The following is a 17,638-nucleotide window of genomic DNA, read 5'->3' on the forward strand; positions in this document are numbered from 1 at the left end:
TGCACCCCTAGAGTCCAAGCAGCAAAGAGATACAGTATCTCCTTGTTAGGGCTTTTTTTATTCTCCTCCCCCGGCCCCCTTCTTATTCGAGTTGCAAATTTAGCTGGTGAAAGGAATTCACTTGCACCTCTCCTTTTCATGGGGAAAGGGCCGGGAGCTGGGGAAGCAATCAACGAAGTATTTTGTCCTCTAATGTTCCACAATAGTTCGTATGCTGTTGATGGACCTTCTTTGTCAGGTGGGAAATAACATGTCCTATTGGAGACTAGTTTTTCACTCTAGTTAATATTTCTCTACTGTCTGATGACTTACATAGTTACAGAGGCTTACCATGCAAATGCTCAAATATTACCTTACAATATGGGATACAGATGATATTATAAGTAAGATTATTGCATGCAGCAATTTACAATTCAATGAAGCCTAAACACTATTCATATTTTTATAACTCTAATACCTATTTCATGAATACTAACACACAGGTGAACCAGACTGATTCCGGCTATATGTTTGTTAGTATCCAAGTGAGACATGGGGACCTTGGCATAAACTGGCACCTGATTTGCCAGCGTTACACATATATCTATTAAAAATGTTAACTGTCATGTTGAGGGCACTAAAATAAATTAGGATAATTTGAAGATAACCCAGCAAATCAGTTTATATAGTTGCAAAACTACAGCAAGCCACTTAATATTAAAAAATAAATCCGGTTTGTTTGTTTTTTTGGCTTCCTGTATGTGATCTTTGTATTTGAGATGTTTCAGTGTGATGCTGTTTTTAGCAGATTATCTGCTGCTAGAATGACAGGTTTCAGAGTAGCAGCCGTGTTAGTCTGTATTCGCAAAAAGAAAAGGAGTACTTGTGGCACCTTAGAGACTAACCAGTTTATTTGAGCATAAGCTTTCATGAGCTACAGCTCACTTCATTGGATGCATAAAGTGGAAAATGCAGTGAGGATGTTTTATACACACAGACCATGAAAAAATGGGTGTTTATCACTTCAAAAGGTTTTCTCTCCCCCCACCCCACTCTCCTGCTGGTAATAGCTTATCTAAAGTGATCACTCTCCTTACAATGTGTATGATAATCAAGGTGGGCCATTTCCTGCACAAATCCAGGGTTTAACAAGAACGTCTGAGGAACAGTGCGGGGAGAGGTTTTAGTTGGGGGCTGAAGGTGATGGCTAGTGGCGTTGTGGTCACTTCAGCCCCCAACTATAACCTCTCCAACGCATTATCAAGGATCTACAACCTATCCTGAAGGACGACCCATCACTCTCACAAATCTTGGCAGACAGGCCAGTCCTTGCCTACAGACGGCCCCCCAACCTGAAGCAAATACTCACCAGCAACTACATACCACACAACAGAACCACTAACCCAGGAACCTATCCTTGTAACAAAGCCCGTTGCCAACTGTGCCCACATATCTATTCAGGGGACACCATCACAGGGCCTAATAACATCAGCCACACTATCAGAGGCTCGTTCACCTGCACATCCACCAATGTGATATATGCCATCATGTGCAAGCAATGCCCCTCTGCCATGTACGTTGGTCAAACTGGACAGTCTCTACGTAAAAGAATAAATGGACACAAATCAGATGTCAAGAATTATAACATTCATAAACCAGTCGGAGAACACTTCAATCTCTCTGGTCATGCGATTACAGACATGAAAGTTGCGATTAATTAACAACAGAAAAACTTCAAAACCAGACTCCAGCGAGAGACTGTTGAATTGGAATTCATTTGCAAATTGGATACAATTAACTTAGGCTTGAATAGAGACTGGGAGTGGTTAAGTCATTATGCAAGGTAACCTATTTCCCCTTGTTTTTTCCTATACTCTCTCCCCCCCCCCCCCACTGTTCCTCAGGTGTTCTTGTTAAACCCTGGATTTGTGCTGGAAGTGGCCCAACTTGATTATCATACACATTGTAAGGAGAGTAATCACTTTAGATAAGCTATTACCAGCAGGAGAGTGGGGTGAGGGGAGAAAAAACCTTTTGAAATGATAAACACCCATTTTTTCATGGTCTGTGTGTATAAAACAGCCTCACTGCATTTTCCACTTTATGCATCCAATGAAGTGAGCTGTAGCTCACGAAAGCTTATGCTCAAATAAATTGGTTAGTCTCTAAGGTGCCACAAGTACTCCTTTTCTTTTTGCTGCTAGAATGAAGTCTTATTGAGTTAAGGTGACTGGCTGCCAAACATAAGCATGGTTTTGATGATATAGTGTCAATCAAAGTAGAGATCAAATAATGTAATTTGATACACATTTGTTTGTGTTGGTGATTCAAATATTACTCCATTAGGAATTATCCCAGACACTGGGTTCCCAAAAATGTCACATCATAAAGGCCATATAATTCCTGTGCTGGACACAGAAGACAGGTTTACTTTTGCCAAGAGTTAATTTACATTCCAAGAGAATCTATTGATGGGTTGTCATGATATATGCATGTTAACAAAAGGGGTAGGCATTTCACCCACCTGTTGTTCAGCACTGAATATCATTGTTAGCTCTTCCATACCACTGCAAGTGGTGAAATAAAAATTAAAGAACTTCTAGCAAAGCAAATTTCTAGCAAAGCAAAATTCTCAACCTTGCTAAATATAGAACATAACCCAACTCATGATCTGTTTGATTCCCTGCAATACATCTGATCAGAGAGGCTATACTGTACAGTATTTCAGATTTTATTGAAAATACTAACATGTAGTTTGTAAGATCAAAATCCACATTTCCTTGCCATCTCAGGTTCAGGGTATAAAATCCCCCCACCATACATATCCTACTAGAGCAAATATGCTGGAGGATGGGAAATTAGGATAACAGCAAATAACTCATATTGCCAGGCATTAAGAGTGAAAACTTGTGCTGCAAAGTTAGAAAGGAAATAAAGACCACACCAAGCTATAGAAAAGAACTAGCTGAGATAGGGAGCTGTCTTAAATTAAACAAATGCACAACTTGTTTCTCTAATGTACACAACTACATTTGAAACTACTGATCCATGTTTTTCCTCTCTTTTAAATAGACCTTCAAGAGCAATCAGCTGACAGGCCTTCTGGTGAGTAGTTTTATTTGTCATGGATATGATGTATATTCTGAACAAGAAATTGCTAGGGCAATATGTCTGCAGTATACTTAATGGCTATATTAAGAGGTATAAAAATCTCTGCAGCTTATTGGTTCTTTGGTTAGCAGACTTTAAGTATTTTAAATTAATTGGTATAGAATTGCCTTTCGGTTCTCATAATTTCTAGCTCCTTCTGTCTGTGGTCTCAACATGTATGTTGGTGCAGTATTTGAATGGTTTGACAATCTAAGATGGTAGAATTAGAATTGTTTCACACACAAGGTGGTTGTAATTTGTCCGATAAGTGAAAACCTTTGTTTCTTCCGCTATTTTTTCTTAGTATAGGACACCTGAGTTATAAATCTGTTTATGAGCACCAAATAGGTCACTGTATGAATCTCTCTGGTATTCCCTCATGCCTGCCTCTGTGTTACATGATCACCTATGCCTTCAGATTAAGGTGGAAAGAAAGGAGGTTTTTTTAATTAAATAAAAATAAACAACACAGTAATAATAGGTGTTCCTCAGTCAGTACACGAATACCTTGGCTGCAACAAATGCTTTCTGGTGGAAATGTGTGCACTGACTGCACACACACAAGGTTTGAGTGTCATGGTAAGTGTTTCAATACACTTATTAGATGAGTTTTGCCATACTTTACTAAAGATTAGGGTTGCCAACTTTCTAATTGCACAAAACCAAACATCCCTACCCCACTCCTACTCCTTCTCCAAGGCCCCACCCCTGCTCGCTCCATCCCCCTCCCTCCGTCAGTCGCTCTTCCCGGACCCTCACTCACTTTCACTGAGCTGGGGTAGGGGGTTGGGGTGTGGGAGGGGGGTGAGGGCTCCGGCTGGTGGTGCGGGCTCTGGGGTGGGCCCCCAGGTATGAGGGGTTTGGGGTGTGGGAGAGGGGGTGGGGCTGGGGCATGGGGTTGGAATGCAGCGGGGGTAAGGGCTCTGGATTGGCGGTGTGGGCTCCAGGCCCCTGCAGCCCTTAGGCACAGTGGACGGCCAGGGAGGTTCAGGGTGTGGGCTCCAGGCCTCTTGCGCCCATAGGCACCACCCCTGTAGCTCCCATTGGTCGTGGTTCCTGGCCAATGGGAGCTGCGGAGCCAGCACTGGAGCAGGGGCAGTCTGCAGAGCCTCCCTCCCTGCCTGCCCATGCGCCTAGGGGCTGTAAGGACCTTGCAGCCTCTTCTGGGAGCTGTGAGGAGCTAGGGCAGACATGGAGCCTGCCTTAGCCCGGGGCCCACGCTACACCATCGACTGGATGCCTGGCAACCCTACTAAAGGTATAATATGTTTCCTAACTTTATTGTGCGATTTTAATCTTGTAAGTAGAGATTGTTCTTCAAAGAAAAAAATAAGTGTGATGGGGAGAGAGAAGGTGAAAGGGGGTCTCTACACATTACAAGGGGCCTATCTAACTGGGACATGTCTTTTATTTATTTTATTTATTTATTATTAACTTGAAACCACCCTGTTAGCACATCTGAACTTCCATCTTCTTGTAAAATCTTTCTTGCTTGACCTTCTTGTGAAATATAACCATACCACTTGGCCTTATTCAGTACTCTATTTTGTGCGTGGGTTCGTTGCATTTGGGCTAGAAATCTCTGATCAGCCCCCCTCCCTGTCCCCCCCCCCCCCCAAAAAAGGCCAAATTACCTCTTCATTGCAAACATTCTAAGTTATGTATTTTTGACAGTCTGATTGCCTTAGTAGTCTATCTTTGATTGATTATTAGGTGTCCGGAATGGCAGATAGGCATATATTTTGTATGTTCAACCTGATTTGAGCATTTGATTTTCAGAAATCATAGTCTATAAATAGGCAATTAAAAGAACCTCATAGCTTACAGGCATAGACACATCATAGCACCTTTGGTGCCGTGTGTGTTATAGTCAAAGAATTCCTAATGTCTAAGTTAAGCAACAACTTTGATGCTCAGTTTCTTTTAGACAAGGGGAATTTCTTACTCCATTGTCCATTTTTTGGGATTTGGCCTTGAGGTAGCTTGAAAACGTCCACTGGAATTTGATTCTTTGGCTAAGAACCTTCCTTGTGAAAGGGAATAAACATAGACTGTAACAATAAAAGGTCAAAGCATTTTGTTGAAACAGCTAGATACAAGCTGTGTGCATAATGACAGGCGTCCATGCCATAATAAGTCACTACAGAGAGAAATTGATTGCTGTTTTTGCCTGAGCCAATTCAGTTGTGTTATACAGAAGAATCCACACAGTAGAAATAAAATGGATCTCGTACATCTTGACACCCAGTACAAGTTGAAACTCCGTACCTCATTACAAATTTTGTGGTTTTCCCTGTTACAAGTATCACAGTCAGATACTGGGCAGAAGTTATGTGTTGAATCATGCAATTCAATCTCTCTTATTAACAGTTTTGAATGATCGCTGGCTAGAGTTAATAAGCTTGCTACCAAAGTTTAGCGTGGTGTGATTTCAGATATTAAATTGTGTATAATAGGATCTAATTCTGGTAGCCAGTTTACTAGCAACTAATACACAAATTCCAGGTACAACCTCCTCTTCCCTTAAAATCATAGTTGAGAGTTAGTGCTTCCATGACCTTAACTAGAAGCTCTTTACATGGATTTATTTAAACATCCTTGCACTAAACCCTTTCTAGAAAAAGCATTGAGTTCATATCCAAGATATTCATAAACTCTACTGGCATAATAGACCAGTACCTTTCAATCTCTTACCATGAGAATAGCACATGGAAATTCAATTTGTGTATGTTTAAGCAATTTAATTAGACTTGATGGCATGTAAATTGTTTTGTTAATTTACGGCTCCTAATTTGTAGTGTTAAGTAAGAATAGTCCAAAAATGTAGTGTGGTCAGCATAAATAGGCAAGTGTTAATAACACAACATTGTACAAAACATCTAAATAGGTAGTTATTGAAGCCTTGAAAGTGTGTAATTTTTTAAGTGTCTCTCTAAAATGGCTTTCATTATACTGTAGCTTAGCTAGTTATAGCACTTCCTATAAATGACCTGTTTCTCTCTTTCACTCGAAAACTATGAACAGCCCAAACAGTAAATAGACTTGGAAGCAAATGGCGTAATTTTTTCTGCCATTTGAACAGGTATCCACGGAGCCTTGGTTGTTTCTTTTATTCACAAAAAGAAAAGGAGTACTTGTGGCACCTTAGAGACTAACCAATTTATTTGAGCATAAGCTTTCGTGAGCTACAGCTCACTTCATCGGATGCATACTGTGGAAAATACAGAAGATGTTCTTATACATACAAACCATGAAAAAATGGGTGTTTACCACTACAAAAGGTTTTCTCTCCCCCCACCCCACTCTCCTGCTGGTAATAGCTTATCTAAAGTGATCACTCTCCTTACAATGTGTATGATAATCAAGGTGGGCCATTTCCAGCACATTTCCAGGAGTTAACAAGAACGTCTGAGGAACAGTGGGGGCGGGGGGAATAAACAAGGGGAAATAGTTTCACTTAGTATAATGACTCAACCACTCCCAGTCTCTATTCAAGCCTAAGTTAATTGTACCCAGTTTGCAAATTAATTCCAATTCAGCAGTCTCTCGTTGGAGTCTGTTTTCGAAGTTTTTTTTGTTGAAGGATACTCACTTTGAGATCAGAAATCGAGTGACCAGAGAGATTGAAGTATTCGCCGACTGGTTTATGAATGTTATAATTCTTGACATCTGATTTGTGTCCATTTATTCTTTTACATAGAGACTGTCCAGTTTGACCAATGTACATGGCAGAGGGGCATTACTGGCACATGATGGTATATATCACATTGGTAGATGTGCAGGTGAATGAGCCTCTGATAGTGTGGCTGATGTTATTAGCCCCTGTTCCTCATCTGGACCCCGTTCCTCAGACATTGGAGCCTTGGAGGCTTTTCAGCTGCAAAAAAAGTTTTAAAGATAAAGATGCTGTGAATATTTTTTTGGGGAGGTGAAAAGGTATAATTTAATAGTCAAAAAAACCAGACAGTTGCTTCCGAAGCAGTTTTGAAGGTGTGCGCTTTCCCTCTTTCCCCTCCCCCAAATACACACATCGAAGTCAACTGGACTCCCCCTGCATGCATGAAAAGTCACTTGCGGGATCAGAGTCTAACTTCCTAACTTAAAGGCCAGTGATTCAGTGTGCATGCTTGTGCAGCTTAGGAATCTGTCATGCACTTCTCAGTGCAGGATCTGGGTTTTAATGAGAGAATCTGCTGTTCATGGTCAGCACAAAAATGCTTAAACTTTTGAAAATACATTAGTTTTGATATTAAATCAGATAAAGGCATCAGTCTTCAATAAGTACTGTCCACTTTTACACAAAACTCTCAAACCTCAGCTATTTTTAATGTCGTTCTGGTCTAAACAATATAGCAAGTTATTAATGGGGAGGAAGGGGTTCTCTTCTCACTTAGTCTCTCCAATGCTCTAAAAATGCTGTAGCAATTCTTGCTCAGACCTCCAAATTTCACATTTTGGGAGAGATCTATCATGGAAGATTTATGGTGGGAATGTTTTGGAAAGTTACCTGCCTATGAATATATGGTTGCATCAGAAACTTGGGTATAGTATTTGCATACTGGCACAAGCACTATAGTACTGATTCGTATACATTTCAGTACTGTTATGGAGGGTGAAATACTTTGTTGCACTTCAAGGGAGATGCTAACTCATTGGGGGAGGAAGGCAGAGAATCATAGGTATAGTAGTGACTGATGTATTGACAGAACAGCCAGTTAAGAAGCTTTGGATGCATCAGAACCTAGCTTTGTTCACCCTCAGGACACACTGCAAGACCTATTTGTTTTCCCATGCTTTTTCAGAGCAAGTGATTGGAAATGAATGAAATTTTAAACCAGGCACCAAGGGGAGTCATTTGTTGGCACAGAGCCAATTTTTGATATATATTTTTTAATATACTAAATATTGCACATGCACTTAGATTTGAGAATAGCTCTTCTTTTTTTAAAAAGAAAACACCTTATATTTGATTCAAAAATGTATAAAAATGTGTTCGTTTCTTTACAGCAATTGACAAGGTAGCTCTGTTAATAGGAAACATGAGCTATTGGAATCACCCTCAGCTGAAAGCTCCAATGGTGGATGTCTATGAATTGACCAACTTGCTGAGACAGCTGGATTTCAAAGTTGTTTCTCTGCTGGATCTTACTGAATCTGAGATGCGGAATGCAGTGGATGAATTTTTACTTCTTTTGGACAAAGGAGTGTATGGTAAGAAAGTCATGATCTGTCCAACTAATTTAGTAAAACATTTTTTGAGTCAAGAACACTCAGACATTAACTTTCACCTCTGCCAGATCACTAAGTCCTATTTGACAGTAAAGCAGACTTCACTGTAAGTAGCATGTATATGCGGGGAAGGAGGAAGTGAGTTAAACACCCACCAACACATCCTGTGGCTTTGAGTAAAAGGTATTGTTGCTTTTATTAGTGAACAGATAAAATCTTTGAGCCTCTTTTAACCACACCTAAATGTATAGTATTTTGCTAAATACTGCTATGTACTTTCATATTAAAAAGGTGTATTATTTGCTAAAGATTGCTGCATTTCATAGAATATCAGGGTTGGAAGGGACCTCAGGAGGTCATCTAGTCCATTTGTGTCGCTTGTTTTGGTAGTGGGACATGCATAATTGTGATCTAGGGAAAAAAACACTTAAGCAAGAGTCAGCGCTGTGTAGTGTTTCCCAGAATGCACCAATACAGTAAGGCAGTGTAGCAGATGTAAATGCACAAACCTACTTGCTGTGAGGAAACAATATTACTTGTAACCAGCTAGTTATCTGCCACTAACTGGTTACAAAATCATGAATGAGCCCTTTGAGTCATTGTGCTACATGCATTTGCAACTTTACACTCACTATATTTTGTTAACTTTCTACTCCTACAACTTAAAGATGATGTACAAATGAGGAAAAAGTTGTTTTGCTTCTTCAAGACATATAAATAAATTCCTTTTCTGCTTGCTTGTTTACCTTGGGACTGTCAGGTCCTGTCTTTCCTTTTTTTGCTGAAGGTCTCACTGGAAAACCAGGAAACTGGAGGGGGGAGCTTTCTCAGCCTTAAATTACATGGGTAGTAATAATAGTTTATTTGTATTACAGTAATGTCTAGAAGCCTAAACCCAACTTGAAACCCTATTAAGCCCGGCGCTGTATGTACGTAGACTAAGAAACAATCCCTGTCCTGAAGACCTTGCAATATAAATAAACAAGACTAAGACTGGGAGAAAATAAATGTTATCCATGTTTTTATAAATGGAGCAGGGTATTGAACATTTAACACAGATCTTTCCTCCCAACTTTTTGTCAAGCTTTTAGATTAAATAGATGCTAATAAAAATTTCCTCTCCCTCCCAAGTTGTGGTGGTTTTCACTTCCTTGGTACTTGTGATGTTGTCCTGCTAGTTCTGCAGTAGTTCTCTGTGAGGGGAAGGGTAGACAAACCTGAATTTCTAATGTTGAAAAACAAGCTGAGAAAGCTTTTAAAAAAAGCTAACACCACAATATTAGGCCTTCTTTATACATAATGAAGAAACAAAAAGGACTCGAACTAAATTTGTCTTTATAAGTCACCGTTAGATTGTAGAGAAGGAAGCTGGGAACTCTAGTGAAAGATATGCCATGAACTTCTGATGCAGTTGCTTGTCTGCAACTTCAAGTGGCCAAGGGTTCATCAAATAGTGTTAAATCCTAAGGTCCCTGTGACGTTGCACTCCATATGTTTTATGGAAACATGCTTAAGAGTGTGAATATGATGTAACTGGAATATCTTTATGCAAAAGGTCTCTTGTAAGATATCATAACAAAGATTATAACCTACTGAATATATTCCTCCTGTTTGTATGTATGAATCATTCTTGTATCTGAAGCTAGAAATATAAAGTATAACTCTGAGGTCCTATTTTAATTATGCAAAGTGTGGGCCATTAATGGTGGTTTAGAATCTTGATGGCTCCCATTGACTAGGACAATTGGTTGTGGATGGTTTATTTAGCTGCAAGCCTTCCTGTGTATGTGTGGGCCAGCCCATGGGTAATGAAGAACGAGGCTTGCCCAAGGGGCAATTTAAAGGGCCTGGGGCTCCCAGCAGTGGCTGGAGCCTCAGGCCCTTTAAATTGCTTCCAGAGCCCCGCTGCTGGAGCCCTGGGGTAGTGGCTGCGGGGCTCCAGCGGCTATTTAAAGGGCCCAGGGCTCCTCTGCTTCTACTGCCCCGGCCCTTTAAATAGCCACCAGAGCCCCACCGCCACTGCTGCGGGGGCTATTTAGAGGACCAGGGTGGTAGAAGCAGGGGAGCCGCAGGCCCTTCAAATAGCCCCCAGAGCCCTGGAGTAGCAGGGGCTCCAGGGGCTATTTAAGAGGCCAGGGCTCCAGCTGCCTCTGCTGCCCCAGTCCTTTAAATAGCCGCTGGAGCCCCGCCACTTCCCCAGGGCTCCGGCGGCTAATTAAAGGACCGGGGCACTAGAAGCAGGGGAACCCCAGGCCCTTTAAATAGCCCCTGGAGCCCCAGGCTGCTGCTGCTACCCTGGTGGGGGGGGGGGAGGAGGAGGAAAAGGAGAAGGAGGGGGGGCACTTACTTTATAGGGTGGGCTGGGGCTGGCTCTGACCCCCTCAGCCCTACCCCTTCCACCCTAGGCCCCGCCCCTTCCGGGGGCCAGAGCTGGCCCTGGCGTACTAGTAAATCACTCAACTTACTTTCACCCCTGTCTTACAGTGACATGTGACCATGTCACCTGGTAATGAAATCCATCTTAAATCTGGTACTTTTCCATTTAGAAGGAGGGGTGGGGACCCAGAGAGACAAAAGAACCTTGCCTTGTGCCAAAGCTATAAAATGGGCGGGGGGGAACAGAACAAAGGGGGCTGCCAGTCATGAGAACACCCCTGCTTTCCACCTAAGATGTCTGCTGGAACTAACAAGGACTGTACCGGGGAAAGGATTGGGCCCAGACTAGGAAGGAGTCTAGTCTGTGAAAGAAGCTTATTGGAAATCTCTGGGGGTGAGATTTTAAGTGTAATCAGTTTCTTAATGTATTAGCCTTAGACTTGCGTGTGTTTGCTTTATTTTGCTTGGTGACTTTCTTTGTTCTGTCTATTATTACTTGAAACCACTTAAATCCTACTTTTTATACTTAATAAAATCACTTCTGTTTATTAATGAACCCAGAGTAAGTGATTAATACCAGGGGGAGCAAACAGCTGTGCATATCTCTCTATCAGTGTTATAGAGGGCGGACAATTTATGAGTTTACCCTGTATAAGCTTTATACAGCGTAAAACGGATTTATTTGGGGTTTAGATCCCATTGGGAACTGGGCATCTGGGTGCAGGAGGCAAGTAACCTGTTGAGCAGTTTTTGGTTAAAGTCTGTAGCTTTGGGGGTGTGGACCAGACCTGGGTCTGTGATGCAGCAGCCTAGTGTGTCTGGCTTGACAAGGCAGAGTTCTGGAGTCCCAAGTTGGCAGGGAAAACGGGCTCAGAGTTAATTTCAGCACATCCAGTGACAGTCCCAAGAGAGTCTCTTTGACCGAACTCGTCACAGTCCCAATTCAGGCAGAACTCAAACAGAACTGTTAGTGAACACCTCTGGTGAATAAATACTGCAGGATTTGCCCCTTCATATATCTTCATGTATTGTGTAGGGAGCACAATATGTGGACAATGACAGGGAGAAATAAGTTAGAAAATGGCAACTATAAGCTATTTCAGGATTGAGATAAGTGTACTTTGCAACATAGGGCTAACTTTAATAAGTTTAAATTTAGAATGATATCCCCTAGATATTGACAAATTATGGATGTGCAAAGTAGTTTACAGGATGAATATTGCACATCTGGTGTCACATTGAGCTTAAATTTCCCCTTTCCTCCTGGACAGGTTTGTGATTTAAGTCACAAATTAACTGTATGCTAGTTTCTGGTGGAGGTTTTTTGTCATTAAAAACTTGCCTTACAAGCGAGTCATTGCCCCGTACTGTGATAATGGACAAGAGATGAAGATTGAGCTATACTGGTGAAATGTATCAACAATTTTCTCACGAGCATGTGGCATGGAAAATTGATCTGTCTTTCCTAAGTCTCATCTTGAAGGGGGAAGCTGAGTTACTGTCTCTGTTACCTTGAAAGTGGAATAGATCAATTCAGCCAAAACTTTACTTCTTTATTAGGGAGCAGGCCACCCTGAATTATCTGATGCAGCATGTGATGAGAGGTCTGCTGTTGACTAGCTAGATTTGATTTTTTTTTAAAGCTGTTTTTGTGTAAATTACTTTTAAAATAAGGATTTAGGACAGAGGCTAGAATGCTAAACTTAGGTGTCCTATACAAATGGCTCTAGAATTCCCTCCCCTACCTAAATTCAGCCAAGAAACTGCTTAATCTGGTATTTTACTGAAACGGGTCCAGGCCCACATGAAGTTATTTCTTTGCGTGGCTTTCACACTAGTGTGATACCTGATGCTTGATAGGGCTGGCCGACCTGACATTCAAAATATCTTTCACCATTTATATATCAGAGCAAAGACTCACAATCATATGGACGTTTATTATAGCTGTAAAGTTCACTCAGCTTTCTGATGGTATGACTTCCATTTGCCTTTCATGTAAAATACTTACGTTGTTTCTTGTGTGTTTGGGTGAGCTATGGACTCCTATTCTGTTTAAGGCTCTCTGTTTAAGTTAGCTGTTAACATGAATTAAAAAAATTAAGTGACCAGAGGCTTTGACGTAGTTCATACTGGCTCCATGTCAGAGCATTTGCAAAGTACATTTATACAGTTTAACCTTCTTTTTTCCATCTAGCTGATATCTGTGAAAGCCAAGCATGGCATCTCCCAGTGAAGTTTATCATTAAACCTTTATAAAACTACTTTATCATTTAAATGATCATTCTGGATAGTAACTATGAGTGTCTCAGAAGCAATACAAAATATGCTGTCAGGGTATAAATTGCTAGTGATTTATTGCGTTTTAGTGGGCACAGCTCCAAACATAAGAGGCACAGCTGCTACCCCCATTTAGACCTTGTTTCAGATATTCATGATATTTACCATGACACTGTGTAATTACTACTTGCTGCCAGGAATGTGGCATTTCAAACACTGTTCCCTAAAAGTAGAACTGATAAACAAATTGGTGATGGTGGTCTTGGTACTTTAGTTCCTCAATATATTTGTTATTAAATGCAATGCAGAATTATTGTGCTCATCATATATAAATGAGATGAGAGATGTAACAGCATACGTTTTAAAGATTGAAAGTAATCTGGCTATTTTCTTAGTAAAAACTCTGGAGATAACTGAAAATGTTGATTTCTGTGATCCTGATGTTAGTACAATAACTGTTTGTGACCATTGCATCTTAAATACTTTTGTTGGCTGCTCGTCAGATATCCTTAACCCAGTTACTTGCTCAATGACAGGAAAGAAATCCAGTTACCATTTTAAAATAAACCTGTCTGGGGCAGAAATGCTCTGATAAAAGGTGTTCCTGCCCACTTTATTTCATAACCCTATGAAAAACATAGTATGTGATCATGTAATTAAAGGCTACTATATGCATACATACAGGAGGCTGGATTAAAGTTGCATAGGCATTTCCTAGCTTCTGAGTGCTTTTACAGCAAATCCTTCCAACAAGTCGAAGTATCTGAGGCAATAAGTCAGCAGTTCCCAAACTGGGTCACTACCCAAATGGAGTAGCACCATCAGCAGGTGGTGGTGGTGGTTGTGGGGTTGTGGCAATCCCAAGTGTGTGGTGGAAGCACTCTTGCTCTACATAGCATGACCTCACATGTATCAGACGTCGGAGGTCACAGTGTGCAGAGGACGCCATTTTGCTCTTCAAATGGTGACCCCCATGAGGCATGACCTCTCACATGCCATGTGTGGAGAACACCATTTTGCTCTTCAAAATGGCATCCTCCATGCTGTCTTGGGTCCTGGAAGGAAGTATTTCATCAAAATGGAGTCATGATGGCAAAAAGTTTGGGAACCTCTGCAATAAGCCATGTTTCCAGATTACTGAAATATAAATGAGATGGATGTGATGTATTGTAAGTATGTTTTATGGAGTGTGAGGCTCATATTGGCTCACAGGTCCCACTTTGCTGCCTGGCAACTTTGGTAACATCTGCAATCATATAGATGGTGGTTTATAGCTCATAATAAGGAGATTAGAGCCAGGCTTCCCTGACAAGTACCCTAATTTACTGTTTCTGTATACTTACCCTGGGGAAAAAAGGCTCCATAAACTCCCATAGCTTAGCTGTCATGTTTCTAGCTATTAATGTACAGCAGACTGACTTTTTTTCTCCATCTTATTTATTTGTCCAGGGTTGTTGTAACATTTTTGTTTTTTGAAACCTAGCATGCTTAATAAAGGCACAATGAGAATGGAACCATTGTCAGTTCTTGAATGGTTTGTGGCACTCTACAACAAGAGGAAGGTTTGGATATTTATTATCAATAATATTCAGAGCTGTCATCATTAGTGACAAGTTTTGAAAGGGATATTAAACCTTCTCCTTCAGAGTTTAAGCCAATCTAACATTAGAAACAAGGATGAGACCTATTTGGGGGACAGATTATCCCACATCTGCCTATGGCAGTGTTCTTACACCTTCCTGGTATCTGGTGCTGGCCAGTGTCGGAGAAAGTATATTGAACTAGATGGACCTATGGTCTGATCTAGAGTGGCTATTTCTATGTTCTGAAGGGGAGAGAAGGAGGAATTATGACAAAAAGTGGACAACCTAATGAGGATAAAATATGCCACCCATCTTTACTCTGTTTTTTAAAAAAAGCATTGGGGGAGAGAGGAATCTTCTTCCCCCAGCTCATCCCTGCAGCTCATCTCAACTCATATAAAGAACATTCTTCCTGAGAGAATGGCTGGCTGGCCTTGCTCTTGTTTAAGGAACTTGTTTTCATTTGTGAGGATTGTGTGACATGATAAAATAATGACATCCAGTCCTCACAGGTGTAAACATACAAGTCCAAGGCCAGCCGGCTTTCCTCTGAGGAAGGAAGTCCTTTAGATGAATCAAGATGAGATGCTGTTCTGGCAGATTGGGGGATGAGCAGGCGGAAGAAGATTCCTTCCCAATCACCCTCCACCCTCCAAAAAAGTATTAGAAACAAAAGTAGCAGAAGTGGGAGGCACATTTTATCCTCATCATTTTGTCCACCAATTAGGCCTAATATCCAACACTCCAATTTTGTTTCATTACATTCTGGCTCCATATCATCTATTTTTAAACAAGCATAATTTCAACAGTCCTTGGATTATGTCAATGTGGCCTTTTTGGTTTAGACTAATCCAGTTTCTCTGTCTAGTTCTCTTGCACCAGTTTATAACATTCAGTGTCATAAACAACTTGACCTATTTTCATGGTTATTGTAACATCGTGAACTTTTACTTACTTTTTACAATTGATTTTAGGGTAATTTTGTCCAATAATCACAACAAGGCCTGGCGTGAGTAGACATCATATTTTAGTGCAGATGCTGCTTGATCCTGTCACCCTTCCTTTGGTACTGATCGATCCAGTTCTTGGCAGGATTAATCTACATAAAAAGCTCTGTCTGGTTCTGTGTCAGGGTTAGAATACAAGCCTATGCTAATGATGATTTGTACAATATTAATAAATGGCTGACTGCCTTTAAACAGAATAGGACCTAAATTTGGTCCAGAACTACCAAGGACCAAGATGTTAATACTGTCTTATCAGTGGCTGTTGTAAGCACTGACTTCACTGGGATTATTTACGTGCTGAAAATTTGGGTAAACATATTTTAATACCATACGGCATCCAGGCCATGGCTAAGTAGTACAAATTAAATTGCTAACTCTTCAGTTATTCAAATCTTTCTACCATGACTGGTAGTGGATACCAGCTCTCAACGTGAAGAAACTTCATAAATCTGGGGACTCATTCTGATCTCACTCACTCACTTCATTGACATCAGTGAAGATACTCTTTATGTACTCTGATGCAAATAAGAGCAGAATTTGTCCCCTAATCTTTTTACATTGACCCTGTGATCCTGAAAGCAGGAATATAATTGGACACACAGATGCTGCAACAAGTATCCAGGTGTTCACCTTCATTGTAAAAGCAATGTCAAGCATTCAATTTCCAACATTTCAACTAGCGTATCCGTAATAGTGATTTGTTAAAATAGGACCATCCAAAATAAACTGGCAAAGTCTATTGAGCAAACGAACACAATCAAGTTTAAATTCTGCCTTAGAAGCCAGTTTGTAGATAATGCCTATGATTGGTGATCAGTTACTAAACTAGATAGTTTAGCCATAGGGTACCAGCCATATACAGGGAGAGCATTTGCAGAATGATATAACTAGCTAAAACAAGGAAGGCATTAATTTAGACACAAGTTTATTCATATGCCACTCTTACCTGAGTAAAATGCATCTGTATATTTAAAATAAACACAAAGAGAATTAATTTTATTTAAAAATACACCTATGCAACAGTTGCTTTCATGTGGTTTCGATATGTATGCATGCACAGCCACAACTGAATTATTCACTCTAGTATGTTAATTTGCATAGTTTAAAAAAATCTTTTAAATACATAAGTTAGTGTGTTGCAGCAGAGATCATTTCACAGTACTGCTCTGTTAGTTCAAGTGGAAGATCAAAGGTTGAATGCCAGATGTGGTCTTATACTCTCTAAGACTGATGTGGTCCATTACTCTTCAAGCTAATGAAGGCTGAGACCTCCTGTGTCTTCTATTCCCACCTTCCATATCAGGCTCTGAATTTCTTGTGGGTGTGGTGGGGGAGGTGGTACATTTTCAGTTCAGAGAATGTGAAGTAGGCAAGTGCTCACATCTGTAGGGATTGATGCTTGTAATCTAGCTGGTGTCCAGAAAGATCTATTAAAGAATTTTTTCTGTTGAATTGAACCTGGATGAGTAGGTGACAAGAATTGTGTTTTATATTGTGCAATAGCTACTTCCATGAGTTGTTCTACAAGGAAATTTTTTCAGCTTTCCATTTGGTCTAGGGTAGGAATGGGTTTAGTGTGAAAGGGTGCTTATAAACCGCTGGTAACATTGGCTAGACAAAGGAGTATAATCATCAGTTCAGGTGGTTAAACAATGTAAGGCCATGATTCAGGAAAACGTCCCGATTCAGGAAAACGTCCCAATTCAGGAAAGCATCTTAGCATGTGCTTCAGTCCCAGTGAAGTCAATAGGCTAATGAATGGGGGTAAGTAAAATTTGAAGGCATCCTGAATTTGTATCTGATTAGGAAGTTGATAGGTTCAGGAGCATGTCTGTATGACATTAGTACTATTTTCAATATTGAAGTAAAATATGTGTTGACCCCTGGAGGCTATTTAGAGTTGAGGAATGAAATGCTGTGTTGTTTCCCTAGTTACATATGATATGCTCTTAGTGTTGTTGGGTGACTACCAAAGGTCATTACTAAAGCTGTTTTCTCCTGCTTACAGGCATGGGTTGTGTAAGCTGTGGAATGGTT

The 17,638-nt window shown here is 40.6% G+C and overlaps 1 protein-coding gene across 2 annotated transcripts in view; it reads left to right on the forward strand.

Moving 5' to 3' along the window:
• Positions 1-17,638, forward strand: part of MALT1 (MALT1 paracaspase) — a 75,212-nt gene that overhangs the window by 35,762 nt on the left and 21,812 nt on the right. For both annotated transcript variants that reach the window (XM_074952408.1, XM_074952407.1), the window contains 2 exons: positions 3,052-3,084; positions 8,137-8,340. In XM_074952408.1, coding sequence (XP_074808509.1) covers positions 3,052-3,084; positions 8,137-8,340 — 237 coding nt within the window. The remainder of the gene's footprint in view (positions 1-3,051; positions 3,085-8,136; positions 8,341-17,638) is intronic.

The sequence above is a fragment of the Natator depressus genome, chromosome 5, assembly GCF_965152275.1.
Source record: "Natator depressus isolate rNatDep1 chromosome 5, rNatDep2.hap1, whole genome shotgun sequence".
Classification (NCBI taxonomy): domain Eukaryota; kingdom Metazoa; phylum Chordata; order Testudines; family Cheloniidae; genus Natator; species Natator depressus.